At 33.8% G+C, this 24,405-nt stretch overlaps 1 protein-coding gene across 1 annotated transcript; it reads left to right on the top strand.

Annotated features, from left to right (window-relative positions):
- Positions 1-407: 407 nt before the first annotated feature.
- Positions 408-22,452, top strand: LOC111425982 (muscle segmentation homeobox protein Drop). The gene is made up of 3 exons (XM_023060305.2): positions 408-1,184; positions 19,770-19,954; positions 21,781-22,452. Exons 1-3 carry the CDS (start codon positions 623-625, stop codon positions 22,075-22,077), a joined length of 1,044 nt encoding a protein of 347 aa, XP_022916073.2. The 5' UTR covers positions 408-622; the 3' UTR covers positions 22,078-22,452.
- Positions 22,453-24,405: the final 1,953 nt, after the last annotated feature.

Here is a 24,405-nt window from a genome sequence, read left to right as displayed (position 1 = left end):
ATAACACTATCTATAATCTAAAAAAAAGAATGCTATTAAACTATAAAGGTTACTATAAGTGAAGGTTTCCGTCGGAAAGTTGCGTTAAAAGGAAAACAGTTGAATTTAATTATTAGTAACTCCATGGATAATAATGTAAAAGAAAATTAGTTACTTAAAAATAATTTTTTGCAAAAATTAATCTAAATTAATAATTAATTTATTAGTACTTTTTAAGGAATTATACTAAGTAGTATTCAGCAGGACAACCGGTTAGTAAGTGAGAGTTGCATGGAAATGAAACGTTTACCGATTGGTGGAAACGTTTAGGTACGAAGGCGTCTTCATCTCTCCACCACGCCTATTTTAGCTCCGCCTGTACAGCAGGATAATCGGGGGTATGAAACGAAGGCAGCTTTTAGTGTTATAGCAGAATCGTACTGATGTAGAAGTGGTGTTTTGTACATATATTTATAATACATCTATTATGACTGCGATAACTCATAAAAATTTTACGTTGAAATCGGTCGAATTAAAAAAAAAGTTTTAATAAAAGTGAATATTTTTTAACGACTCATTAACATTATTTTTTTTTAATCATTCGGATGTGCGATGGTTTGACACGAGGACCGGGTTATCATTAATGTTAAAACGACAAACTGGAAAAACTATGACCATCCAAAACGTGAGCCTCGACAACGGTGCTTCTGGAACTTCTTCGTCTGAGGCTATGTGCGAGAAATCGAACAAAAACGGACACATCAGTTTCAGTGTGGCATCGCTTTTAGCGGACACCAGGCCGAACACCAATAATAATAATAACAACAATAACAGTAACAGATCAACATCGCCGGTTTCCCAAAACTCAACCCTTCCAAATTCAAGCCCACCACACCAATCAAGCGATGAAGAGTACGATTCAAACGCCGAAGACTCGATCGTTGACGTCGAAGATCTTAATTCCGATAACAAAGATTCGGAAGATGCTAAAGACGCGGAAAGTTTCGTCGCGCAAAGAGACTTTGGTAGAGAAAATGTGTTGAATCAAGCCCCGATTAGACCAACACCTTTCTCTGCATTAGCCGCCGCTGTTTATCAAGCGGCTCATCCTAATTGGCCACATCAAAGTCTTGTTAATCCATTTGCTGGACCAGGACCTATGTTTCAAGGACCTACACCTTTTGGTGTACCAAATTTAAATTCAGGTAAGAATCTTTTCTTATTAATTTATTTAATTTTATGTACATACGCTCAATATTCAATAATATTTTGATATTAAGATTTTGTTATAAATAAGATTTGATTTTATCATGTATTTTTTTACAATTATCATTTTTATATTTAACGATTTTTTTATCTTTCGGTAACCGTCGCTTCAATTACTACAGAGTCTTTAAGGTCAATATTATGATTGATACAGATTTATGTATCATTTTCGGATTAGATGATAATTAATCAACAATCTAACAATCTAGTTACAAGGTAACTCTCAAGATAATTTTAATAAATTATATTTTAATTGCTGATAATTCCTGATTATCACATTAATGTTAATGTATTTAGGTTTACTTAGCATTGCTACCTTTGGGTTACCATAATTTAAATAACGGCATTATTATTCCTATACCAAGCAAAAATAAATATTTGAAAACATTTCTTTACATCACATTAACCGTCGCCTCTCTTGCTTTATGTACTCTTTATCAATTTACTTCGATATGATGCTAACTATTTTTAATTTGTCATGGTCAAGACTAATAGAAATAAAAACTTCGACTATATTACAATTTTCATACTAACTTGTACACGTTTTTACAAAAAAAAAAATTTTATAATGCTTGGCAAAACTTAATATTAACTAATATTTATCCTGGTTAAATCTGGTAAATAAAAAATAAAAGGTGATAATAGGTTCGAGTTGATAACTGATAACGAAGTACTCAATACACTGATTCAATATACCTAATCTGGTCCTGTTTTATGACCGCGTACATTAAAGACTTTATGAGTTGTAAACATGTTGTTAAGTTGCGAAAATAATTTACACCATTCCAGAAAAAATGATTTAATTTGGGAATGTTCTACGCAAATAGTGATCATCAATTGGGCTCATTCGATATGGTCTGCTATGATCTTGCTGGTTCGTCCTTCAATATCATAGTAACTCCGTCGTTTTAACTTTTAGCCCAATATATGTCTTATTTCGATTTGGCTATGTGGCTATCAGAAACAACTTTAGCTTGAGATCATATTTGAAATCTATTCCTGATAAAAGGAACAGGGTAATATAATTAATCATTTACTTTTGAGAAGAAAGTAGAATTAAAATACTATGATCCTTCATTTCCTAAATCCTTTTATTATTTTAGTAATGTTGTTATCATTTAAGAAAAACATCAATATCGTTCCCACATTTGAACCTTGACTGTTGAAATTGTTTGCCTTAGAAAATTCTTCACTTCAGACATACAGCAAAAAGCAATGTGAGAACCATTCAGTAAATCAGATCATACCCAGACTCTCGGACTTACTATTCAATGTTTTTGTAGCTATTAGTTTCAAACTTTTATCTTAAGGCGTAAGAAAATGCTTTCAACCCACTCGTTTCCAAAATAATCCACATTTGTCCACTTTAAAAACTTGATTAGTGCAATTCCATTATATTCAATAACCGATTCTAACTTTTTAGTGAAGGCATTTGGGAATTTTTCATGTGTAGATGCAACCTTGCCTGTAATTTTCAAGTTATGTTTTGGATCTAACCATCTTTTACTAGCAGAAAATATTTAACTGTTTTTATTGGCGGAAAGAGATGATTCAGATTTCTTAGTCAGTTTGGAGACTTTATTTTCGATTGAATAGCTAGTTATAGGAATCTTTTCCAGCATAACTTTCCTAGTGCACGAAGATTATTTGGTACAATTTGTGTGCTAGTAATATTAATACCACTATCGCCAATTATAAGATATTCTAGGTTTTTCCAGAAGGAGAATATCATGAAATGGTAATCTAATAATTTTTCCTCCAAAAAATTGAAGGAACAAGCATTTTTACTTATACTAATCAGAAATGTCCAATTTTATATAATCCCACGCATTATTGGAAATTAAGAAATATCTTTCACATCAAAAGAGCGCTAAATTTTTTTTCTCTAAGACGGTATATAACGAGTAATAATTAATTACTTTAACCTAATCAAAATTTTACATATTCAAAAAATTCCTAAGCCTTTTCATGACCAAGAATAATATTGGAAAAATATAATTAATTACTACAGTTATTTAATGTAGTTATTCGTCTACAAAGTAAGCGGCTCTTTTCGTTAGAAAATGATTAACGATCGCGATAGTTAATTTATACATATAGGAATGACTAGCTGTGAATATTTTAATTTAATTATTTTTAGAATTATATACTTAATTTAATTTAAGAATTATATCATCAATAATAAAATTATAACTGTTTTTGCAAATATCTCAGCAATTTTTAATATATCATTGGGCAACCCTCTTTTTTCAATTTTTCCAATAATCCTATTGAAGTCGTTAAATATATACCAAAAAGCAAAAAAGTTGTGTAAAGTTTAAGTGTATATGTTCAGGTCAATCTCATTTGATGTTTCATGAGCATTATTCTCTGAAGATAGATATAGATGACTATATTAATGGAGCTGGATACTCGTATTATAACCATAGTATTATTTGGGAGCTTCTTCGTTGTCAAGAAAGTTTGCTGCCATATTCATTATCCAATACTTTGACAAGCTATTTCTATACCAAGCTTGAGATGTCATCCAGAATAAATGATTTTTCTCAACAGATGAGTGGTTGGGTCATTCCAAAATTATGGCAAATCTACTTCCCGAGTTGGAAATTGATTTCTTTACTTCTTAGTAGATTTAGTTTCACATACTCGAATACAGATGTAAACATGTCTTGTTTTCGGTCCCTTGCCTCAGATTTATTAACTGAAGGAACCCATTTAGACCAACCTCGGGGAAAGCAACGAAGATAGAGGGTGTTTACCGAAATGCGACATATACTTGATAGCTCTTGGCAAACCTCACGACATCGATACATACAACAATATTGTAGCAATCCCACTTAAAACAAAGTGTATGTGCTTATAGTTGATGAAGCAAAATAGTGAAGATACAATGTTATATTTTGTTGTATTAGCAGAAATCTCAGCAGCCTCAGCTCTATGTTTTGAAATTGTTGGAGCCATCATGGCAGAATTGTTGCATCGACTTCTAAATAATGCACTTGAATTGGAAAAACATCCATTCATATCAAAACCAGTCTGATGAATTTTCTTACAGTGAAGCATAACCAACTGCTTTCGCTGCTTGAATACATCGGATTCCTAATAATGCCTTCTTATTAAAAAACTACATCTTCTTCTACAACAGGAACCTGGATGGAGATGTATCCCATCAGCTACATTGGCAAAACGTTTATTGATATGATTAGATTTTGGAGGTATGCAGTAAATTGCTGAATAGGGTTATCAGAGTTATTTTCACCGGAGGACTTAAAAATTGTCCCTAGATACACTGCTTAGCCTATTGGCAAAGGAAAGCCAAAACATAGAAAAAGTATGGAAACTTTGTGAAGTTTCTGTTAACCTGGATAAAGGAGTCCATTTTCAGATCCAATTGTGTTCGTGTTTCAGTCAATTGGAACCACGTCATAATCATTACTATTATGTAATAGAATATTTTTGAACGCTTATTGCTGCATAGAAACAAATGAAAATACTACTTTGATATGAATATCCATTTCATTCTGAAAGACATTCTTATCTAATCTAATAAATCCTTAGAATAAAGTACCTACGCTGAATACATTGCTATAACATAAATAATAATAAGAACACCAAAGAATATAATAACCATATTTAAAAAATAAATTATAGCTATAAACGAGACTATAACTCATTATGTCTGGGCTGTCATAATAATTACTGATTTAACATAAAACATTTCCTTGATTAACTCATACGTGTAACTTATACATTCATACGACTTAATTTTTTCTCTTTGAAACAGAATTATTTATTAAAATAACTTTGTTAACGTAAATCATACTTATGCCAATTAAAATGATTTTTAAATTTAACTTTTCACTCCAAAGATTATTTTGTTATCATATTATAATCGGTAACAAATAAGTTTTAATAATGCACCAATAACTCGAAAGCTGAAATTTAAACGCAAATTCAACGTTCTAATTGAAAATGAAAACATGGGATTACTTAAATCTTATTTGCATTTAAGTTAGGTTAGCATAATCGAGGCGTAAAGCAATTGCTAAGAGTCTTAAAACGTCAACTTAAATGGTTTGCTATCGCAAATGTTTCAACATTTTAAAAGTTAATAGAGTTTGAGTTAACATGGCTCCCCTACAAGTTTAATGATAATTCCGTTGGGTACACTGTATAATAAAGATGTGAGTATTTAATTAATCTTATCGAAATAATTTTTTTCTTGGACTTAAATTGAATTAAAGATAACGGCGTATAAATCGACATTTTAATTAAACGGTGGATTATGTTGAAGAGTTGAGCAGATTGGAAACGTAAATAATTTATTATCCCCAAATGAGATTTATAAGCGATAAAATATTGTTTTTGCATGCGTACAGTTTAATAGGCGCATAAACGGATTATAAACAAGATTTTCTCAACTGTCGTTAACCGTAATATGCATTTATGGGTGAACGCAAGGCGCAAACCACTTTATTATACCACATATTCAAGATTTTATTATTAATACATGCTATCACCTTAACATGAAAACTATTTTCTTTTTCTTTCCCTTTTATATACCGCGATAAACAAAACAATTAATAATAATATTCTAATTGCGAAAAAACTCACCTCGATAAGAATTTGATAACAAAATTGAATTGATGTGACAAATTATTATGTAAATTAAGTAACAATTAATAATTATCATACCATGTAAAGCAATTAGTTTGTGGTTGCTTTCAATGCCATTTTAAATTAAATTTAATAAATTTGCTGGCGGTCGAGCAATTAGCAACTATGTTCGCCAAAACGAAAATAGAACTTCGTGACTTCAGTTGGAAACGTTTCGTTGCGCTCGCACGTAACCGAGGGAAGCCGTTGAAATTTAATAACCATAAATCAGGTCGTAAATTACATAATGTGACGGATTAAATGGTCCAAATTGAATTATTTCCCCCCTTTAAAACCAGGTAATAGGCCGATCCATAATACCCCCACGTTGACCGTATGCGATTGCGCGCAATCACGTCCAACAACTTTTCCCATTTCACCGTACATTACAACATTTATACCACGCCGCGCAAAAGTTTCAAATCATTAAAATTCTAATTTTAAATTGATATTAAAGAGAAGGCCTTCCGAAAACTGTAGGTGCTTCAAGATACTCGCTTATCTGAATTGTGAGAAGATAAGGCGTTCGGGAACCTAATGTGGCGCTGAACGAAAAGGGAGTGAAGACGAGGGGGACGTAAATTATCGGTGTTAATGATGACATAAAAGGATTCGGGGGCCGAACACGGCCATAAATCGACCGATAGGGCGAGAATCGGATAGGAAACACTTAACGGGGCGGCTGATAATATTTGGTTACTGTTTTGTTTAACAGCTGCCTATACAAAGAGAAAACAGAGATATTCAAACTAAAGAGGTAGTAAATGTTTTTACTACTACCACTATAATTTTATGTTGAGGTTACAAAATAAAATGGGGATAAAACGTTTTTTAATAAATTTAAGGATTAATTTTTTTTCAGTTTTGTTATGTAGGATAATTTTGAACAAGTATTAAAGAACTTCATGAATTATTAATTCCTGTAATTCTTATAAACACAACATACCGTAAGAGAAAGGTGATGTAACCGTGTATATATATCGCATTATTTTATAATAGTGATGGATGGAAACATTTCTTCGTTCTATTGATAACGCATTAATATCTGCTTTATTTATTCTGGAAGGTAAAGGTTGATAACAATTTATTACTAAATTATAGTATGCATTGCCCAAATGTATCGAAGTCTTATATCTGTGATAGTAGGATTGATAGTTTTTTGCTCAGCAAAAACACATTTGATAATCCTGAGTTTTGACTATAATGCAGCAACAAAAAGAGATAATCACATGATATCTTTTTTTAAGCCCGAAAACTTATTGGAATTCAAAATCTGCCGTTTATGCCACCACGCATATAGGTGCTTTGGAATCAGATGAAAGAAACTCCTCTTTCTCCTATGTCTTATCGTGATCAGTCTTGAGGATGCTTAAACTGCTGTAAGGAGTAGTGCAGCCTGTGCTACGCGAGACACTTCGAGCAGAATAGTCCATTGATTCCACATGCTTTTGGAATCAGATGAAGGAAACTCCTCTATTTTTTTTAAATGTCTTTTTGGGGGTCAGTCTTTATGATGTTTAAGCTATTGTGGGGAGTAGTCCCCGAGTTGTTTGGATAGAGAGACTATTTCGAAGTGGGGATCAAGTTGAAAGCTAAGTACTATATCCACTTAATGTTTCCAAAATGTAGAGATGCTCATGAATTTATAACAGCATTCAGAACATCATTCAAAATGTTACCCAGAATGGCGAAAGATACTACGACGAGCCCTGAATATCCGATATTGATGACTTTTCTGCATTATATCCCTAGCGGAAGAAGAAGGAGGAATACAGTCTTGCTTTTTCTAAGGTGAAAACTTTCTTATTCATTAACAAGATTTTGACATGGCACGGGGCTTGAGCACTTTTGCACCACTTAAATGGAATGTATTGCGGTTTTTCATTTTTTACGTTCATATCAGCAGCTTGATCGAATATCTTTTACGGGCGATATTCTGTCGAAGGATCTTGACGTTTCGAAGAGAGACTGCTATTACTAATCGATCACTTCTTTTATGGTTTTTAATGTGTCTTTTTCATTTCAAAGTCAATGGTATAGTACGAATCGAAATCACGTTTATATCGTTTTGATGATATTTTTCCTTCGAGAAGAAAAAAAATTTGGTACTTTTCCGCCTTGGAGGTTAATACAAAATTATGGATACAGATACAACTTGGAGTTTTGGACTAGTAGCCCGAAAGATATTTCTTGCAGCTTATTTATCTGCTCATTTCGTTCATCTTAGGTTTTGTATTGTCAGCATTAGTTATGTTTTAACTTTGTCTTTGACATGTTTCAACTGATTGTTATAAATTAACTTTGGTTTAAAATATATTGTTAGAAATTTAATCTCATATGAACTAAAACGGCATCGATGATAAATTGCAACAAACATCTCTTGTATACAAGGTTACTTTCCGAAATAGTACTTATTTTTGATAATACATATCTCAAAAGACTTGTTAAATGATTCATTTCATGAACTAAAGTTTCCAAATTTACTTCTGACTTTCATGAATAATAACCACAAGAAACCCCAGGTCATATGTATTTCCCAGATTATGCATTCCGAAACATTGAAATGTTTCGAATGAATGGAATTCTAAAATAAAAAAGCAGTCCAAGTCTAAAAACTCTTTAATATGATTGCAGTTTATTACACAATAAAACCAGATTGTTACCAACCTCATCATCTTGTTAGTTATCTTGATTACTTTGAAGATATTGTAAAATGTTTGTTATATGGAGATCAACTTATATTGTTGGTAACGGGTAAAACGTCCATAAAAGTAATATCCTCCTTTTAGACGTGGATATGATGGTGAGCTGGTAAGCTCTATACCACCAAATTGTTTGGGTTAACGGTGAGCTCCAGACTTAAAATTTGAGGACCAACCTCATTCAAAGCATGAATGAATTATTGAAGTTACTAGAACGTCATATTTTGTAAACATTCGCTCAATAATAAATTGTAGCATTATTATTTAAAATGTGAATTTTGCCAGAAATCACCTTTTTTTTCGTATCACCTCGTATAAAATAAGAATTTTGAGTAATTCAATTTAAAGAAAAAATAAATAGAAGTAAAAGAGAAATTGATTACAATTAGATGAAGTAGACTTCGATGGGTAAGAGGTCTTCGATACGAACATCTTCTAAATGGAAATTTTATTCAAATGCCAATGTTTTAATTAATGAAAAAAAGCCCCAGCGTCCTCGTCCGCGCTCAATTAACCGGCTCCCGGTTTTCGAGCCATCGTCCCCAGATATCGGTGACACCAATTAGCGCGAATAAATAATTACTTATCTGCCGGCCGGGTCGTGTACGAGCACCTGTATCGCGGCGAAGAAGGTAAAAGGAGGCGGAGGAGGGCTCCGCAGGAGCTAAAGGGTCCTGCGGGGACTCTTTTTACGACCGCGAGCCTCGCGTCCGGCTAATTTTTAATGCCGAACGGCTCACCGTGCTACCCGAACCGCGCTCTCACCTTCCAATTAACGAACTCCAAATAAAGGACCTTAGTAAATTATCGAGAGGGTTTCCACGGTTTCACGGAATCCGAACCCACCACAACGTTGTCTTTGTCGTTGCTATTTTCAAACCCGATTTAATCGGACGAAGAAAACACCGTTTATATTTTATTCAAAATAATGACGAATATTTAAAATTATTACTCTTCAAATCTATAAATATATACGACAGTTAAGAAAAATCACTCGAAGGCCATAAGTCAAGTTTCCTCTGACGGTATTTCGCTTAAGAGACGTACACCTGTTAAATATAGAACCGAGTGACTGCGTTTTAAACGGGCGTAAGTTGTACGCGGCCCGCTGCGCTAAACAGTTTATTTATCGGTGTAACTGTCAAAATAATCCGGTAGGCCGTTCGTTACCGCTCGCCCTCTGATGGCCCGAATAAAAACAACCAATTTATATTGCGCGACGCGCCGTCGGAACCTTCGGCGGCCTCCGAAAAAAACTTTTGATGTGTCAAGATGATGAAACGGATTAATGGAAGCGAAAAAGGTCGCAGCATTTTTTTAACCCCTTTTTTTGTCTTTCCAAGTATACACGTGTCTACACCTTCAATCTTTGAATCATAACACAAGATCTAGATCAGTTTAATTTTTCACATAATGTATCCATATAAACTGGTAAATAAATATAGTTATTTGTGTATCAAGATTGGAAAGGAACTAAACTTCTTTATGCATGCGTGCCATTAATGTCAAGACAGCTGTACTTCCAAGGCAATTAAGAGCACGTGAGTAACTACCTAACCAATGGAGGGCTCTTCTATACATTTTATCTTTTATTGTCCTGAACATTGACAGCCATTTATTATTTTCCATATAAAATGATAACTGATATCCAGTTGAGTCTAAAGTTATCAAAAGTGCAAAAAGGTTTTGTCAACTTTGGGCATATTACAAGATTGGAACTCTAGTTTCTGCTTAGATAAAATTTGTGTGTTTCATGGTTTATAAAATATATACAAATGCACCATGGGAAACCTGACCAAAAACTTCAATGATAATGTTTCCTTTTCTACCAAATGTCTAAGACTACGAGGTGTAAAACCAATAAAGAAAATTCGTTTCTAATTGAACAATTTTGATGTTTGACCTGTACAATGTTTTCGCAAAATCTAATTACAACTGAAACCGACACTGTAGTGCAAAATCGTTACAATTTACAAATTGAGGAAGATGATAAGAAATAAACACCAAAGCCTATTAAAATCAAATAAGGTGGCACAAACCTTGAATTAGAAGAAAGGTGTTTTTTGCAGCTAAGCTAGAACCAGTACACGAAGCTTCTCTTCCATACTCCCAGCAGGCTACAATGCATTCCATCACGCTATGCAATCATAAATCCCAATAACAGATAGGAAAAAGCAATCCGATTTGTTCCTCTCTGGCCTAAATTGTTTAATTTATCACATTTGACCATTCTCAGATGTTTATCTACCTACCAGGGCAATTTATTGACTTAACTTATATGTTGACTCTAAATCGAGATTGAAATCTAACTTGCGCATCTATATTTCTAGCAATTTAAAATTTTATCTTATTGAACATATGTTACTTATGTTTTGATAAACACTGTAGTTAGATATCTAGAATGTACGGTGTGGTTGAAAAGAAACGCTTCGATTCGAAGTATAAGGACGTTTAATTGACCACGCCGTCCGAGGCATAACGATATTGTTATTGCCGGCTCAGAAAGCGGGCACGTATTTGTTTTATTTTCCCGATTAGCCGTGCGAGTCGCGGTTATTAACGGACGCGGCCGTATCGACAGTTTTTGTTCTGACCGAGTCGGTCGAGAGACGTGAACGTTAAATGTTACGGGCGCTCATGATATAATGACCCGCAAGCTTATAAGGAAGGACGGCGCGCCTTTTTATCGCGGCATTGTGTGGTTTTTGCAAAGGCCACTCGACGCCATTATTACCTATAAATTAACCGCGTTTCCGGATTGATTTTTCCCTTTTTTGTTTTCGTAATAGCTATCAGCCCGCAGCTGTTTTTCGGTTAACAGGATATAATTGATAATTTCTCAGACAAGCTTATACAGGTAATTACTCATGTAATCCTAAACAACAATTTTACTTATATAAAAGATAATCCAATTATTGTTCATAAAGATGAAACAATCCTAAACATTACAGACATCTCACAGGAAAAGGATCCTATAGTATCCTCAAATATCCATAAAAATCATTTCCTTGGTAGAAAGAGAGAAACGCGCCGAAGATCCCAATAAAGCATCCAATTGGCGTACTCAGCACAAAAAGCAAAAATGTTAAGGTTACCTAATATTCTATGTTCTCGCCCACACACATAGCTCACATGTTCCATAAATACAAGCAACGTCTTAGTTTCTGGAAGGAAATGGGAAAATCATTCTTATAGACTTTCTTATCCTGCCTATCAAGCTAAAATAATACTAAGGCTTATCCAACACTTACTTACTCTAAATGATAGCAGTTTTACACGATACAACTTTGGCTTGCTTATACCTATTCTGAAAATAATTGTTCTTCATACATCGTTTTTATGTTTTATTTTTTATCTATATACTCTCTTGCGCTTCACAAAATTGCCCTTGCCTAACTACCAAATATATCTTCTATAATTTCCACTCTCTCTATAATTATCATATCACCCTAGCACAGTCTAATACAATTTTCCATCCTGATCACTTTTTTTCAATCATTTTTATCATCAACCTGTATCATTTATTAACTTAACTTATATGTTGACTCCAAATCGAGATGGAATGGATTGTACTTCTGGAAATCTAACTTGCGCTTCTATATTGCTAGCAATTTGTATCAAAAGAAATTAATCAAAGATCACCCTGATAATAAGTAATACCATCGCTGTGTATTTCTGGTCAGGTTTCCCATGCAACCCCATACTTTACTAAGAATCTGTCCTTACTACAAAATTTTGTTGTTGTTTCTACACCATCTCGTAATGACACTTTTGATAACTTTAGACTCAACTGGACATCAGTTATCATTTTATATGGAAAACAATAGATGGCAGTCAATGTTCATGTTTAGAGTGGAGAAAGAACCAACTGGATGTTAGTGATAACAAATAAAAGACAAAATGCATTTTCTTGGCCTTGCAGTTTAGATAAATTTGTGATTAATATCTACGACAAACCTTAAAATCATGATACTTTATGCTGCATGTACCCATATACCTGAGAGCTATAATATCATCTTACATAGCAGAAGTCTTAAATTCTATATTATGATCTTAACTTTATATGCACCTGTTTTTCATTCTCTCCATTGTGAACAACACTCTAGCTTCTTGCTCAAAATCTTCCCATATTTATTGTTACCCTACTGGGAGTATTTGGGAGTGTTGGTACGGTTAACATTGTTATCTCGCTGGAACTTCAGTTCTACAACTTAACATTTGATGACTTTCTAAAATTTTAATTTTAGTGATTCATTTATAGTGATCATGCATAGAATTGATTCGTAATTCGTATAACACATTTATTAAATATACTTTCTACATATACATAAAATTGTTATAAAGCTTATCATGTATTTTGTATAAAGTTTACGAAAAGATCTGTTTTATTTTAAGATGTCAAATTTTTTTATAAACACAGGTTGTAACGCGGAGTAATTGGTTTTAGAACGTCCTCGAAATCGTCGTTTTCTTCGAGTTCGGGCAAATTAATTTGAATACCTGAATTCCAGGACAGAGCCCCGCCGTTGTATATTCGATGTACCCCGGATCGCATAAATCCGTGATCGGTTGTCATGGATCACCAGAAACAAAGGGGGCTGCTGTCACAGCACGGCGGATCAAGCCTTAAATCGAATTTAGATCCGTCAAGCGCTCGACCATTGTCTACGGGTTTTGATGGATTCGCGTCAACGCTCTTTTGTTATACATGCAGGATAATTGGACGATTTCGCGATACGCTTCTGATGTTTCCAGTTTCGTTCTCTATTCCTTTTGCGGGACTCACCGTTTACCAGCGAACCATCCCTTTAGTTTTTCCATGCATAAACGATAAGGATACTTCGTCTTTTACTGAAAGAATAACTACCGCACTTTGTCATATCGTAACCTGATTAAATGAATTTTATTTCACAAACAACTAGTAAATACGTTTTAATAAATTGAAAAATGTTATGTAACATAATAATAGCCGTTGGTGTTCCAAATATTAAACCGGCTAGAAAACGGTATCTCATTAAAAAAAATAATAACACTAACTATCAATTTAAAACGAATTTATTACGTCGACCGAGTTAAAACGCTAACGCAATAAGCGTATAAAATTAGTGGTAGAGTTTTATGTGAAAATTATCTACATCAATGCAATAAATTACAAGAATTGTTGTTGTTTGGTTTCAAAAAGTTTATATCTGTTGCGGCGCCCGCTCGTTTTTGATGTACGAATTTTACGACTAAATTATCAAGTTAATTGAATATGAATTATCGCGTTTGTAATGACTTTCATTTAATTAGTAAAGTTTTCGTTTTATTGCCTTTAATTATTTTTGTTAGTACAGTAAAACTTCAATATAACGGATTAATATAGGGAAGAAAGTATTCGTTATAGCCAAAAGTCCACACCAAGAATTATAGGAAGACTGCTACATCCCATAAGCAGGTGCACAACTCTAAGCCCCGTTCGTGACGTCACTGCTGAATAACAATTAAGAGTTTTAGTACAACAAAAATATGCAACATAGCTATATCTAGTGTTAATTAGCACTACCTAGCATTATCACTAGAATTAATATTAGACCAAGAACTAGAAACATTCTATTTAAACTAATATTAATATTTAAATATATTGAGGTACTCCCTCATATGAACAGGACGTCTTTGTTGTATAGAAGAACGATAGACATAGAAAGAAATAATGACGAGGCCGTTGACCAATTAAACTATACAAAACGCGAGCTGTTACGTATTTCCCTTAAACGAGCCAACTAATTAGTTAATTAACCGGCGAGTTCTTATACATCGAGTCTCCGGTCTGGACCGGTTACGTATACCTGGAGCCCAAGCCGCCATCTATTGAGCAATTCTACAGAGTAGGTCTGCGTGAAGACATTTTGTCCTGCATCAAATAAATACTGAGAGCCTGTAGCCGATTGTGCCCCGCGACTAATTAATTAATTAATTGAATTGCTTAGTCTTAATCCCAACTATAATTTCATCGTTGGAACTTCCTGCGGATCAACAGGACTGTTTTATGAATAATGCATTGTTTCTAATAGTTCGTTTACGCGTTAGCATAGTAATAAAACGATTTTTTTATAATAATAACACTTATTAAGTTTTTATCTTTTACCTTCGAAATGATTGTAAGTTTGTAGCCAGATTAGAAACTGGATATAGAAGTTTTATTAAAATGAAGAACTTCAACTCAATTGAAATGCTAGTACAATACACATTAACAAGAACAAAGTTAAGAATAAATCAGTGGATTGGTAGTCGTTGGAACAGCCAATTAGAGGCAGTACAGAGGCGTAATGGCAACTTTACAGTTATTAAGTCGCATCTGAGACGGCGCCCTCTTGCGGTATTTACGCGCCGATTTCTCCAAAGCGATTGCAAGCGTAATTGATGGTAATGAGGTGCGCGCGAGCGCAGATCCATCTGCGGGCGTGCGCAAAAACAACCACAGCGAAAAATTCAATTGGCCGACGTTCTCCGATCATACACGATACGGTGGTCTGTGTAGGGAGCTTCTAGAATTGGTCGCTAGAGTTAGTCGAACGAGCATTTGTTACGCCGTTCAACTGTTACCTAGCTATGACGACTTGATTATGAATCGATGATGATCGTGTTTTGAGTTACGTTGACGTTTATGATTTATGATTGCCATCGGCGATGACACATTCCAGTTTCTGTTTCCAATTGAAATAGTACTTGAAACGTTTATTAGTAAACGAAAAAAATCCAGATATATTTAAAAAAGACGTTATTCACTAATGGATTTAAAATAGTGGAGAGTTTCCTCTTTAATGATGTTGTAAAAACGACAGTTAGATCATTTGGTTAGTTTCTGTACTAACCGACTGCAACTGCTTACAACTATATTTAGAGTATAGTAGGCCGGGTTGGAACATAAGCCGCGTCGCTTGTGAGGATAAAAAATGGTCCACAAATATCTCTCAACTCCACATATCAGTGTCGGAAGTTAAAGGGCCAGCTAAACGATCATTACCAGATATTTATTGCCGGCGGCGTTTAGTAGATTAATAACCATCCATCACGGAGGACGCCGAGCGCTGCCACCCCGCTATTTAGCATTCCGGCAGGGTAAAAATACTACGATCAAGGCTCGTAATAACGACAACAACCAGCACACAATGTAAAACGAAATTGTAAAAATGCTCGGAACTGCAATGAAAATATCGTCACGGCAATTATCGTCTTTTTATATTTAGATACCACCAATTTTTTATTCTTTCTGATAAAGAAAGAATGTTGAAAAAAATATTCAAGGCATCAACCTAATTACAACAAACAAGGAATGCGTAAATACGTTTAAATTTTTGGTTATCAATGTCGGTATTTCATAACAATTTAGTTCGTTATTTAAAAAATATCAATTCAAAAACATCAAAAAACACATTAACACAAACAAATTATTATTAATATAATATCTTAATAATTAAGCATATTAAAATCTAAATTTCAGCGGTCATAGAATACAGCAATATAAATAATAAATTATAATATATAGGGTGTTAGGTACACATGCGGCACAAATGCAAGGGGTTATTCCTTAGCCTACTCTAAGAATATTTTGTCCTACGATAATTTTTGAAAAACCGCTTTGTTTCAAAGATACAGGGCGAACAAAATTTGCAAGCATTCAATCTTCTCGTCATTGACTGCCGAACTCTTTCAAACACACCAGGGTCGTTTCTAATTGAGTTACATCCGATTTCGCAAATCGTCCAAATTCTCCACTGAAGTACTACTTCTGATATCCCCAAGAAAAATAATCCAGGGAGTTTCAGTCTGGGGATCGAGCTGGCCATGCGTGTCACCCACCTCGACCACTCCAGCGATTACCGTATGTTGCTGTTAAAAAATTACGAGCAACCAAACTCAGGCAGCGTTTCTGCCAAAAAGTTGCAATACACCATACCAGTAAGTCTTCCTGGTAAAAAGTAAATCATCCACAATTCCAATCTAAACATTCAAGAAGAATGTTCTTGAAAATGATCTTCACATACCTCATGTGGATTTTCATTTTGCCCACACATGATTATTATAAAAATTCCTTATAGTATTTCTTGAGAAACTGGCTTCATCGGTAAAAAGAATCTGCGTCAGGAATAGAGAGATGCGAACTAATGTTTGCAATATCCATTGATATAATGCAATACGTGGAGGAAAATCAGCAGGTAGTAGTACTTGAACGCGTTGAATATGGTATGGATACAACAAATTGTCCTTATGAATTTTCCAAACTGTCCAATGACTTACATTCAAAGTATTTGCAAGTAAAAGTAAAAAGTATTGCAAGTCTTTTGTCAGGCAAGTCATAGAATCTACGACTAAGCCATCATCTACTCCCAAATCCCTATATAATGGAAAAATATATGTGGAAACCTTTATTATAAAACCCTTTTCTTATTAAAACTAATTTTGATCCCATTTTGAGTTCACCCAACAATACTTTTTCGGCGTTTCCAACTTATGACGTTCAAAATAGGCAATGATGAAGCCTTCAATAATATCAGTCATGTGCTGTAAGGGTATAAATTAACAAAAAATCAACTTTAACAACCACTACCAAGCTATAAGCCAATCAAATAAATGAATAGAAATGACTAATGGATATAAATGTTCGAAAGTAATAAATACAAAAATGATAAAAAGTTTAAAAATTAATAAAGAATGACCAGTTCTAATCCACGATTGCTAACACTATCGGTATTTGACGCTTTCAAAGTAGGTTGACTACACAATACCTATACATTTTAAGCTTGTTAACCTAATCATATATCTCACTATAATCGTAATCCTCTCACAAGGTTTCAAATTCGTTTATGTACTCAAAATATACAAGTGACATTGATGGCTTAAATTTAATGCTCGCATCTGTTTGTCAGGGGTTCTGTGTTTTAACCAAGTGCTCGTTTGCGTTTTTGACAAGCTGTGTGGTATTTTGACCAAATTTACCAAAACGACGAGCAGTCGTGCAATACTCGACAAGTTAAGAAAGATTCCAATTATACAGGGTGATTCAAAAAACCGCTGACAGACTTCTAGAGTAGGGGGTTGCAAATGCGTCCTTAACGAGATATATCGGGTCAAAGTTTCTTTAAAATTAAACATTATCTGCAATAAAAAGCCCTTTTTTAAAAATATTGTCTACGCCATTGCTAATTTTGTCAAACGGGCTTTCGTGTATTATCTATCAATCTGGTCTCTTACAAAACTTTCATCAAAGCAATAGTTTTTAAGAAAAACACGTTTGTAGAAAATTTGTTAATCCAATCAAAAGATGTTGCTTTTATCAAGATCACTTCACACGAAAATACTGTCCGTTTGACAAAATTAGTAGTGGCGTTGAAAATATTTAAAAAAAGATTTTTTTATTGTAGATAACGTTTAATTTTAAAGAAACTTTGACACCCTTATATCTCGTTAAGGTGGCATTTGCAAGCCCATGTATATTAAGACTTTTCATCTTAATTTTTGATATATTACCTGTCCTAGAAGTCTGTCAGCGGTTTTTTGAATCAGCCTGTATAGTTTGAAGATTTACAGTCTAATATTATTTGAGTTCTTAAAGTTTTGATAAATAAATAATAACAATAATTTATTGCACACCATTTCTCTGGGATGTTATTCAATAGCAATAAAAATTACTTTCTACATCAGCACGATACATTAATCCCAAGATTTATTTATACACATTTCTTGTGTATTTCAGCTAAATGGGTTTAATGTATATTTTGTTATAAACAATCTCAGCAGAAGGAAAAAATTCAAACGATAAACACTACTCTGCTCAACGATAAATAAATTGTAAATAATAGTGATAAACCATATCTACGCGGTTTATCGACGTATTTTAACGATGCGTTTTGACGGGGTGTTTAATCGCGCCACGCGAACCATACCTTAATCCGCGTTTTATTTCATAGCTCATCAAAACTAAAAAAAAGGTGTATAAAATACAGTTGCTGCTCAACTCTTTTCAGAGTAGAAAAACGTTGATAACATGTCATCACGAATCCTTTAAATTTTTTTATTGGATATTATTTTTTTAAACAAATTATAGGTTGGATCTTAAGACTGTCAATTTTGAGTTGAAGGCAATTAGTAGGTTGGACGCTTTCCTGTCCGAAAACGCGCGGCAACTTTACGACCCAAAGCCTTAATCGCTTAATTTAAAAACAATAAAAAACGGGGCTGCGATAAACAATCGGGCGCGTTTTAAAATTCCACGAAACTTAATTCCGAGATAAGAAGAGGGCGCCCGTAATGGCTACCGGGCAGTGGTGCCAACCGTCCCGGACCACTTTACGACCTTCTTACACGTCGGCGCGTTTTATTCGCTGTCTCCGTCTCCTCTTCGCAGATTAGCTACCGTACCAAAAGGCATAAGATAACCGTCCTGCGGTTAAATGTTAAATTTAATTAAAGAACGTTTTGAAAGGTTAATTGCCATGAGATGTTACACAAAAGTGAGGTTACGTCTATCTGACAAGTTAACGTTTACTTTCTTTTTTTTGTTGTTGTTGTTGTGGTATTAAGCATTAGTCACGTTAATATAAGTAATCTAAATGATTCGTTATTACGTCTCTCATTATCCCGGTCGTTTCTTTTCATTCCCGGTTCGCGGCGTGGAAGAACGCGTCGTAATTTATACGCGATTCGATCAGCAGGGACGATAGCAAGAATTTGTAAACGTCCGCGGCGATTTGAATTAAGCCCCGAGACGAAGGTCGTAAATAAAACGCCAGGACAAGATCTTAATAGTCAATTAATTTAAATTGAGCGCGCATTAAAGTGTCGCTCGACGAAATAAATCGATTTTGACGTCGTCGGGGGCACTTTAAATATCCCGCGCACCGGCTAACGACGACAGATGGCGCGCGGCGCGCCGATTGTCGCGACTCTCAATTGTCATGCAATTACGCAGGCGCAATTGCGAATTTCCGTTTCCTTTTTTACCACGTTCGAAATTCTTTCTACTTCATTCCTTTAAGAATCGCTAATTTCACTCTAACGACTTTTATTTACTTTTTTCTACCTTTTTGTCGTTACGAAGACGACGTTAGATTATACAACAAGATACTTTATAAGGAACCGTTCGGTTACTTAATTAAGAGGATTAAACGTTTATTATCCTTTCAGAGTCGAACGGGGAAGCACCGAAGCTGAAATGTAATCTACGGAAGCACAAACCGAACAGAAAACCTAGGACACCATTTACTACGCAACAACTGCTTGCTTTAGAGAAGAAATTCAGGGATAAACAATATTTAAGCATAGCTGAAAGAGCCGAATTTTCAAGTTCATTACGATTAACAGAAACACAAGTAAGTAAAAAAACAAAATTGGTCATTTAATTGATTTTGACTTTCGTTATAATCTTTAAATCTAGTTTTGGATTTAAGCATGTTATAATTTGAACTTGATGCATTAAAAGAGTCGTTTATCAACGCTTGACTGAGATGGAAATAATTAAGTACGAGATTGTTAACTTGGTGTAATACGGATTGACCGCAAATTGCAGCATGTCTGGAATTTCTTTCCAACTAAATTGCTTATTTGTCCTCACTGGAGAAATCTGAACTGTTAGAAATACCTTTTTATGTCTTTCACATTGTAATTTTTTTTGGGTTCATTTAAACATTAAACTTATTATTTCTAGACACTTACCTTAGAAATATTATTTTTCAACAATGAATAATAGACTTTATTAGTGTAAGTGGAGTTACAAGACTTTAAATTTTGCTATTCTACAAGCTGTATTCATATAAGACCACATATAAAAATCATACAGATAAATACTCAAGTCAATTCAATTGTCATGAATTGCACCATGAGGATTGAAAGATATTGCATGTTGGTTAGAACCCATTAAACTAAAAGGTAAAAGAGAAGAAAGCAAAGGCAGTGACGTTGATTTTCAACTCGATGCGGATGTTCTGGTACAGTAACCATAAGAACGAAAAGAGTGTGAATTGAACAGTATCAACTTCAAAAGAGCAAGAAAAACTCTATCGAATATTAAAGCAAAAGAAACTGTCAGAGACTGGATGGTAGTAGCACAAATACTACATATAATTATAGAATTCTAAATTGGTAAAAAGAAGTACAACAAAAAGCTTGTGAATTAGACATTGTTTGAAAGTGAATTAACACTTCCAGACACTCGCCAATAACATAGGACGCATGCAGAAACCAAAAGATTCTTAAAGTCAGTTCTCTGTAGATTTTCTGCAATCTGCTGAGTAGATAAGGCACTGCGGATCAAGTCAACAGCTCTCTATAGATGCGGAAGTGATACAAAAAGTCAGCAAGTGCTGGGAAGAATCATTCGAAAGCACCGCATTTAAACGATGGACCACATACACCAGGCATAAGGATGCACATCTGATTGGATGTAATGGTGGTGCTCCTACCAAAAAGCCATTGATGAATAAACCCATAAGAGTTGTCCGGTCAGTTTTTTTTAAAACAAATCAAGGAAACTGGGTCTCTAGAGCGACAAATCAAGGTTACCGTTGGGATGACAGACACCAGACCTTGGAAAATGCCTCCTGTCCGAATACTTTGTGGTATGCAATGGTATCTATTAAGGAATTATCTTTTTAAAAGACTTTGATTACCCAATGTTGAAGGAGAGTTTGTACGATTCCATTGGTGTGGGTCACGCCGGATCATTGATGACAAAAGAAATTCAGGAATCTAGAAATAGCATTTGATTATTCGATTGAAAGTTTTTTGGCAGAATATAGAAGATTTATTGCAGAATAAGAACAAGAGATTTACTTTATCTTTACACAACAGCTATATCATGTACTTACTTACAGAAAATGAGATTGCATTTTATTTCAAGATCAAGCTACTTCTACTGTTTATAACTCCAGTAATGAACTGTAGATGTGGTCAACCTATAGTCTTGGTAAATATAAGTGTGATCTTCACGTAACTTCGTCATATGACTGATATTCAGATAATTACTCGTGAACGTCTAACAAAGATTATTTGGAAATACAATATTATTTTGATCAATTAATTTTAAGTTCTAATACATCTAATAATTCAAAATGACAAGGAAAGTGATCAAAATCAATTAAATGATCTCCAAAATTAAAAATTAATTGTAATAATTATTAATTTTTATTATTATTTTCAGGTTAAAATTTGGTTTCAAAACAGAAGAGCAAAAGCTAAACGTTTACAAGAAGCGGAACTAGAAAAGTTAAAAATGGCCTCCTTTTCAAGACATCCACACGCGCTATATCCTCACCCCGCTTTGCAAGGATATTTTCAGCATGGAGCGGCGGCTCACCCTTTGGCTTCGCTTTTGGGGGCGACCAGACCCCCGATGGCTCCAATGGGGTTGATACCCCAACCGTCACCCCATTTGGCCTCACCCCAAAGCGGTGGTGGCACCGGTAACGTTCGGACGCCTAGCCCTCATATGTCCTAAAGAAATAGAGAATTTGGAAACGGGAAGGGAGGGCTCTAACTGGAATAAGAGAGGAAACCGTATACGTGATTCCACAGTTGCAATATGTAATTTATTTCTTGCTCCCCTTCCGAAAAGGCGGAGTAAATATATTGTGATGATTATGGTAATAATAAAGGGCAATGTCAATCTGAAAATAGTTCGACGTTGTTGTTGTTATTATTATTATAGCTTACTTGTAAATAATTATTATTACTTTAATTTATTACGATATTTTTTATTTTGTATTACGGATATTATTATTTTTATTTTGTTTTTATTTTTCTTCTTTTCTATATTGTATGTATAAAATATTGAGATGCGAAAAGTTTGTAAATAAATAGAATTATGTGCCAACTTGTATTTTTATTTAAATTCCTTAAAAATTCAAACCACATAATCGAAAAATGATAATAATATTAATTTTGAGATTGGTTGCTGACAACAAGAATTACAGCTCCATTAACGGGAGGTTCTTTTACATTACGTGCTACCTCCACGGTAGTTCTCGGTAGCCGAATTAAAATAGATTAGATCTTAGCAGTCTCGTCCACACTGGCTGTAATTGGGGGAATTTTTTCCAGTCAGTGTGTTCAAAAAAAAGGGTCTGTTACAACAAAAACGTATTTGATCGCATCTGACCAACCGGCTGACTTTTGGGTGTTCCTTGTCGATAATTTTTTTTTGTTATCTACATTTAGCATATTTAACAAGAAACGAGGTCGATCGGTATAAAGCAAAAAAGAAACACGGTTTGTCAATGAAATAACTGACGTAAATTGTTGATGCTGAACTAAATATAAATCAATTCAAAAGAATTTTTGGACAAACCGATGACCCAGGGGTTACATCCAATTAAATTAAATTCGACATTTTGTTAATCAAAATATTTTGTTCTTGTATATTAAGAAGAGAACACACTTTGTAAATAAAGTTTTGAATTTTTAATAATCATTACGATAAAAAATTGTTTATTTTTCTACAATTAAGTAAGATAATGAAATATGTGTTATTTAAACATCAATTTTTTTTTTAAAATAGGACATAATGAAATTGAATGATAAAAAAATTTGGTGTCAGTTTGATCCGGTCTTAAAGTTCAAATTTAATAATATAGATTACTCATGAACAAAATTAGCGATGACCAATTTGAAATACAAATTTACTCAAAGCGTGTAATTAATTTTATCAAGTGGTAATTATTATTGCAGATATCTGGCCGTTGTTTACATTGAAATTAGACGATGGGGTCATCGCGAAACGATAAATGGCTCTCATTTTGAAATTGCGCTCCCAATCTCTTGTAATTGATTTTCTTATCACCAGTGAGATGTAATTATTTTTTTTTGTTATGTTCAAAGAACCGCAATTATATATTGCATTATTATCACATGATTTATACACATTCATCATTTAACGGAATTCATTCTGAAAAATAATGAAGAAAAATCGTTCGATTTGGCGTAATTCGAAACGAAAAAATTTTTTAAATCTAATAATAAACCGTTAACAATAACATTTTTTGAGGCGAGGAATGAAAAAATATTGTTACGAATTCCATTGAGATAAGTTGGCACGGAAATTTTCCATTAATATTTTGGTTTATTACACAGACCTAATGGAAACGCGTGTTCACTTAAGTTTAAATTCATTATTGGGTGGTTTATGGTAATGTTCTCGAATGCATTAACGACATCAAAGTGGAAAGTTATCTTACAAATTATCTTGTAAATAGTAATGTGTGCGTATGATATATTTTCATATCTACTTATGCCAAGTTCTAAAATAATCCAAGAAGGAATATCTACGTTATTTTATAGAAATAACTCACCTTCGGTAATAAAAACACCATCCCTTTTCAAAATCTGCAAAAAATTAATATATACACAAAAAAGTTATTTACATCTAGTTAATACTAATTGCAATAATCGTTTTGAAATTAATCTTTCTACCTCGGAAAGTTACATAAAGCTTCATAAATCCGATTAAACTATCAGAGCAATCATTAGCAATATTAATACACCTGCAGGTATTTTTTTCCTATTTTAATCTTTTTTATCACTACAGTATAAAAAATTTAAGCGATAAAGTTAATTAATGCACGTAAGTTTTTACTTGATTTTGCAGGATTATGTTTTTTGAGGCATTTATGACATTTCGACGACAGTTAAACGATTTACTAGTTAGATTACTGTAAATTTAGGCTTTAAAACAACATGCACAAATTCGCCTGATTTTTATGAGATTTTTTTAACAAAATTGTAGGATAAACGATTTTGCATTAGTTTCGTATTTATTTATATCTTTGGT

Source organism: Onthophagus taurus, chromosome 2 (genome assembly GCF_036711975.1).
Source record: "Onthophagus taurus isolate NC chromosome 2, IU_Otau_3.0, whole genome shotgun sequence".
In the NCBI taxonomy this organism is placed as follows: Eukaryota; Metazoa; Arthropoda; class Insecta; order Coleoptera; family Scarabaeidae; genus Onthophagus; species Onthophagus taurus.
The sequence above is the reverse complement of the archived record's forward strand: the minus strand, read 5'-3'. Positions and strand labels throughout refer to the sequence as shown.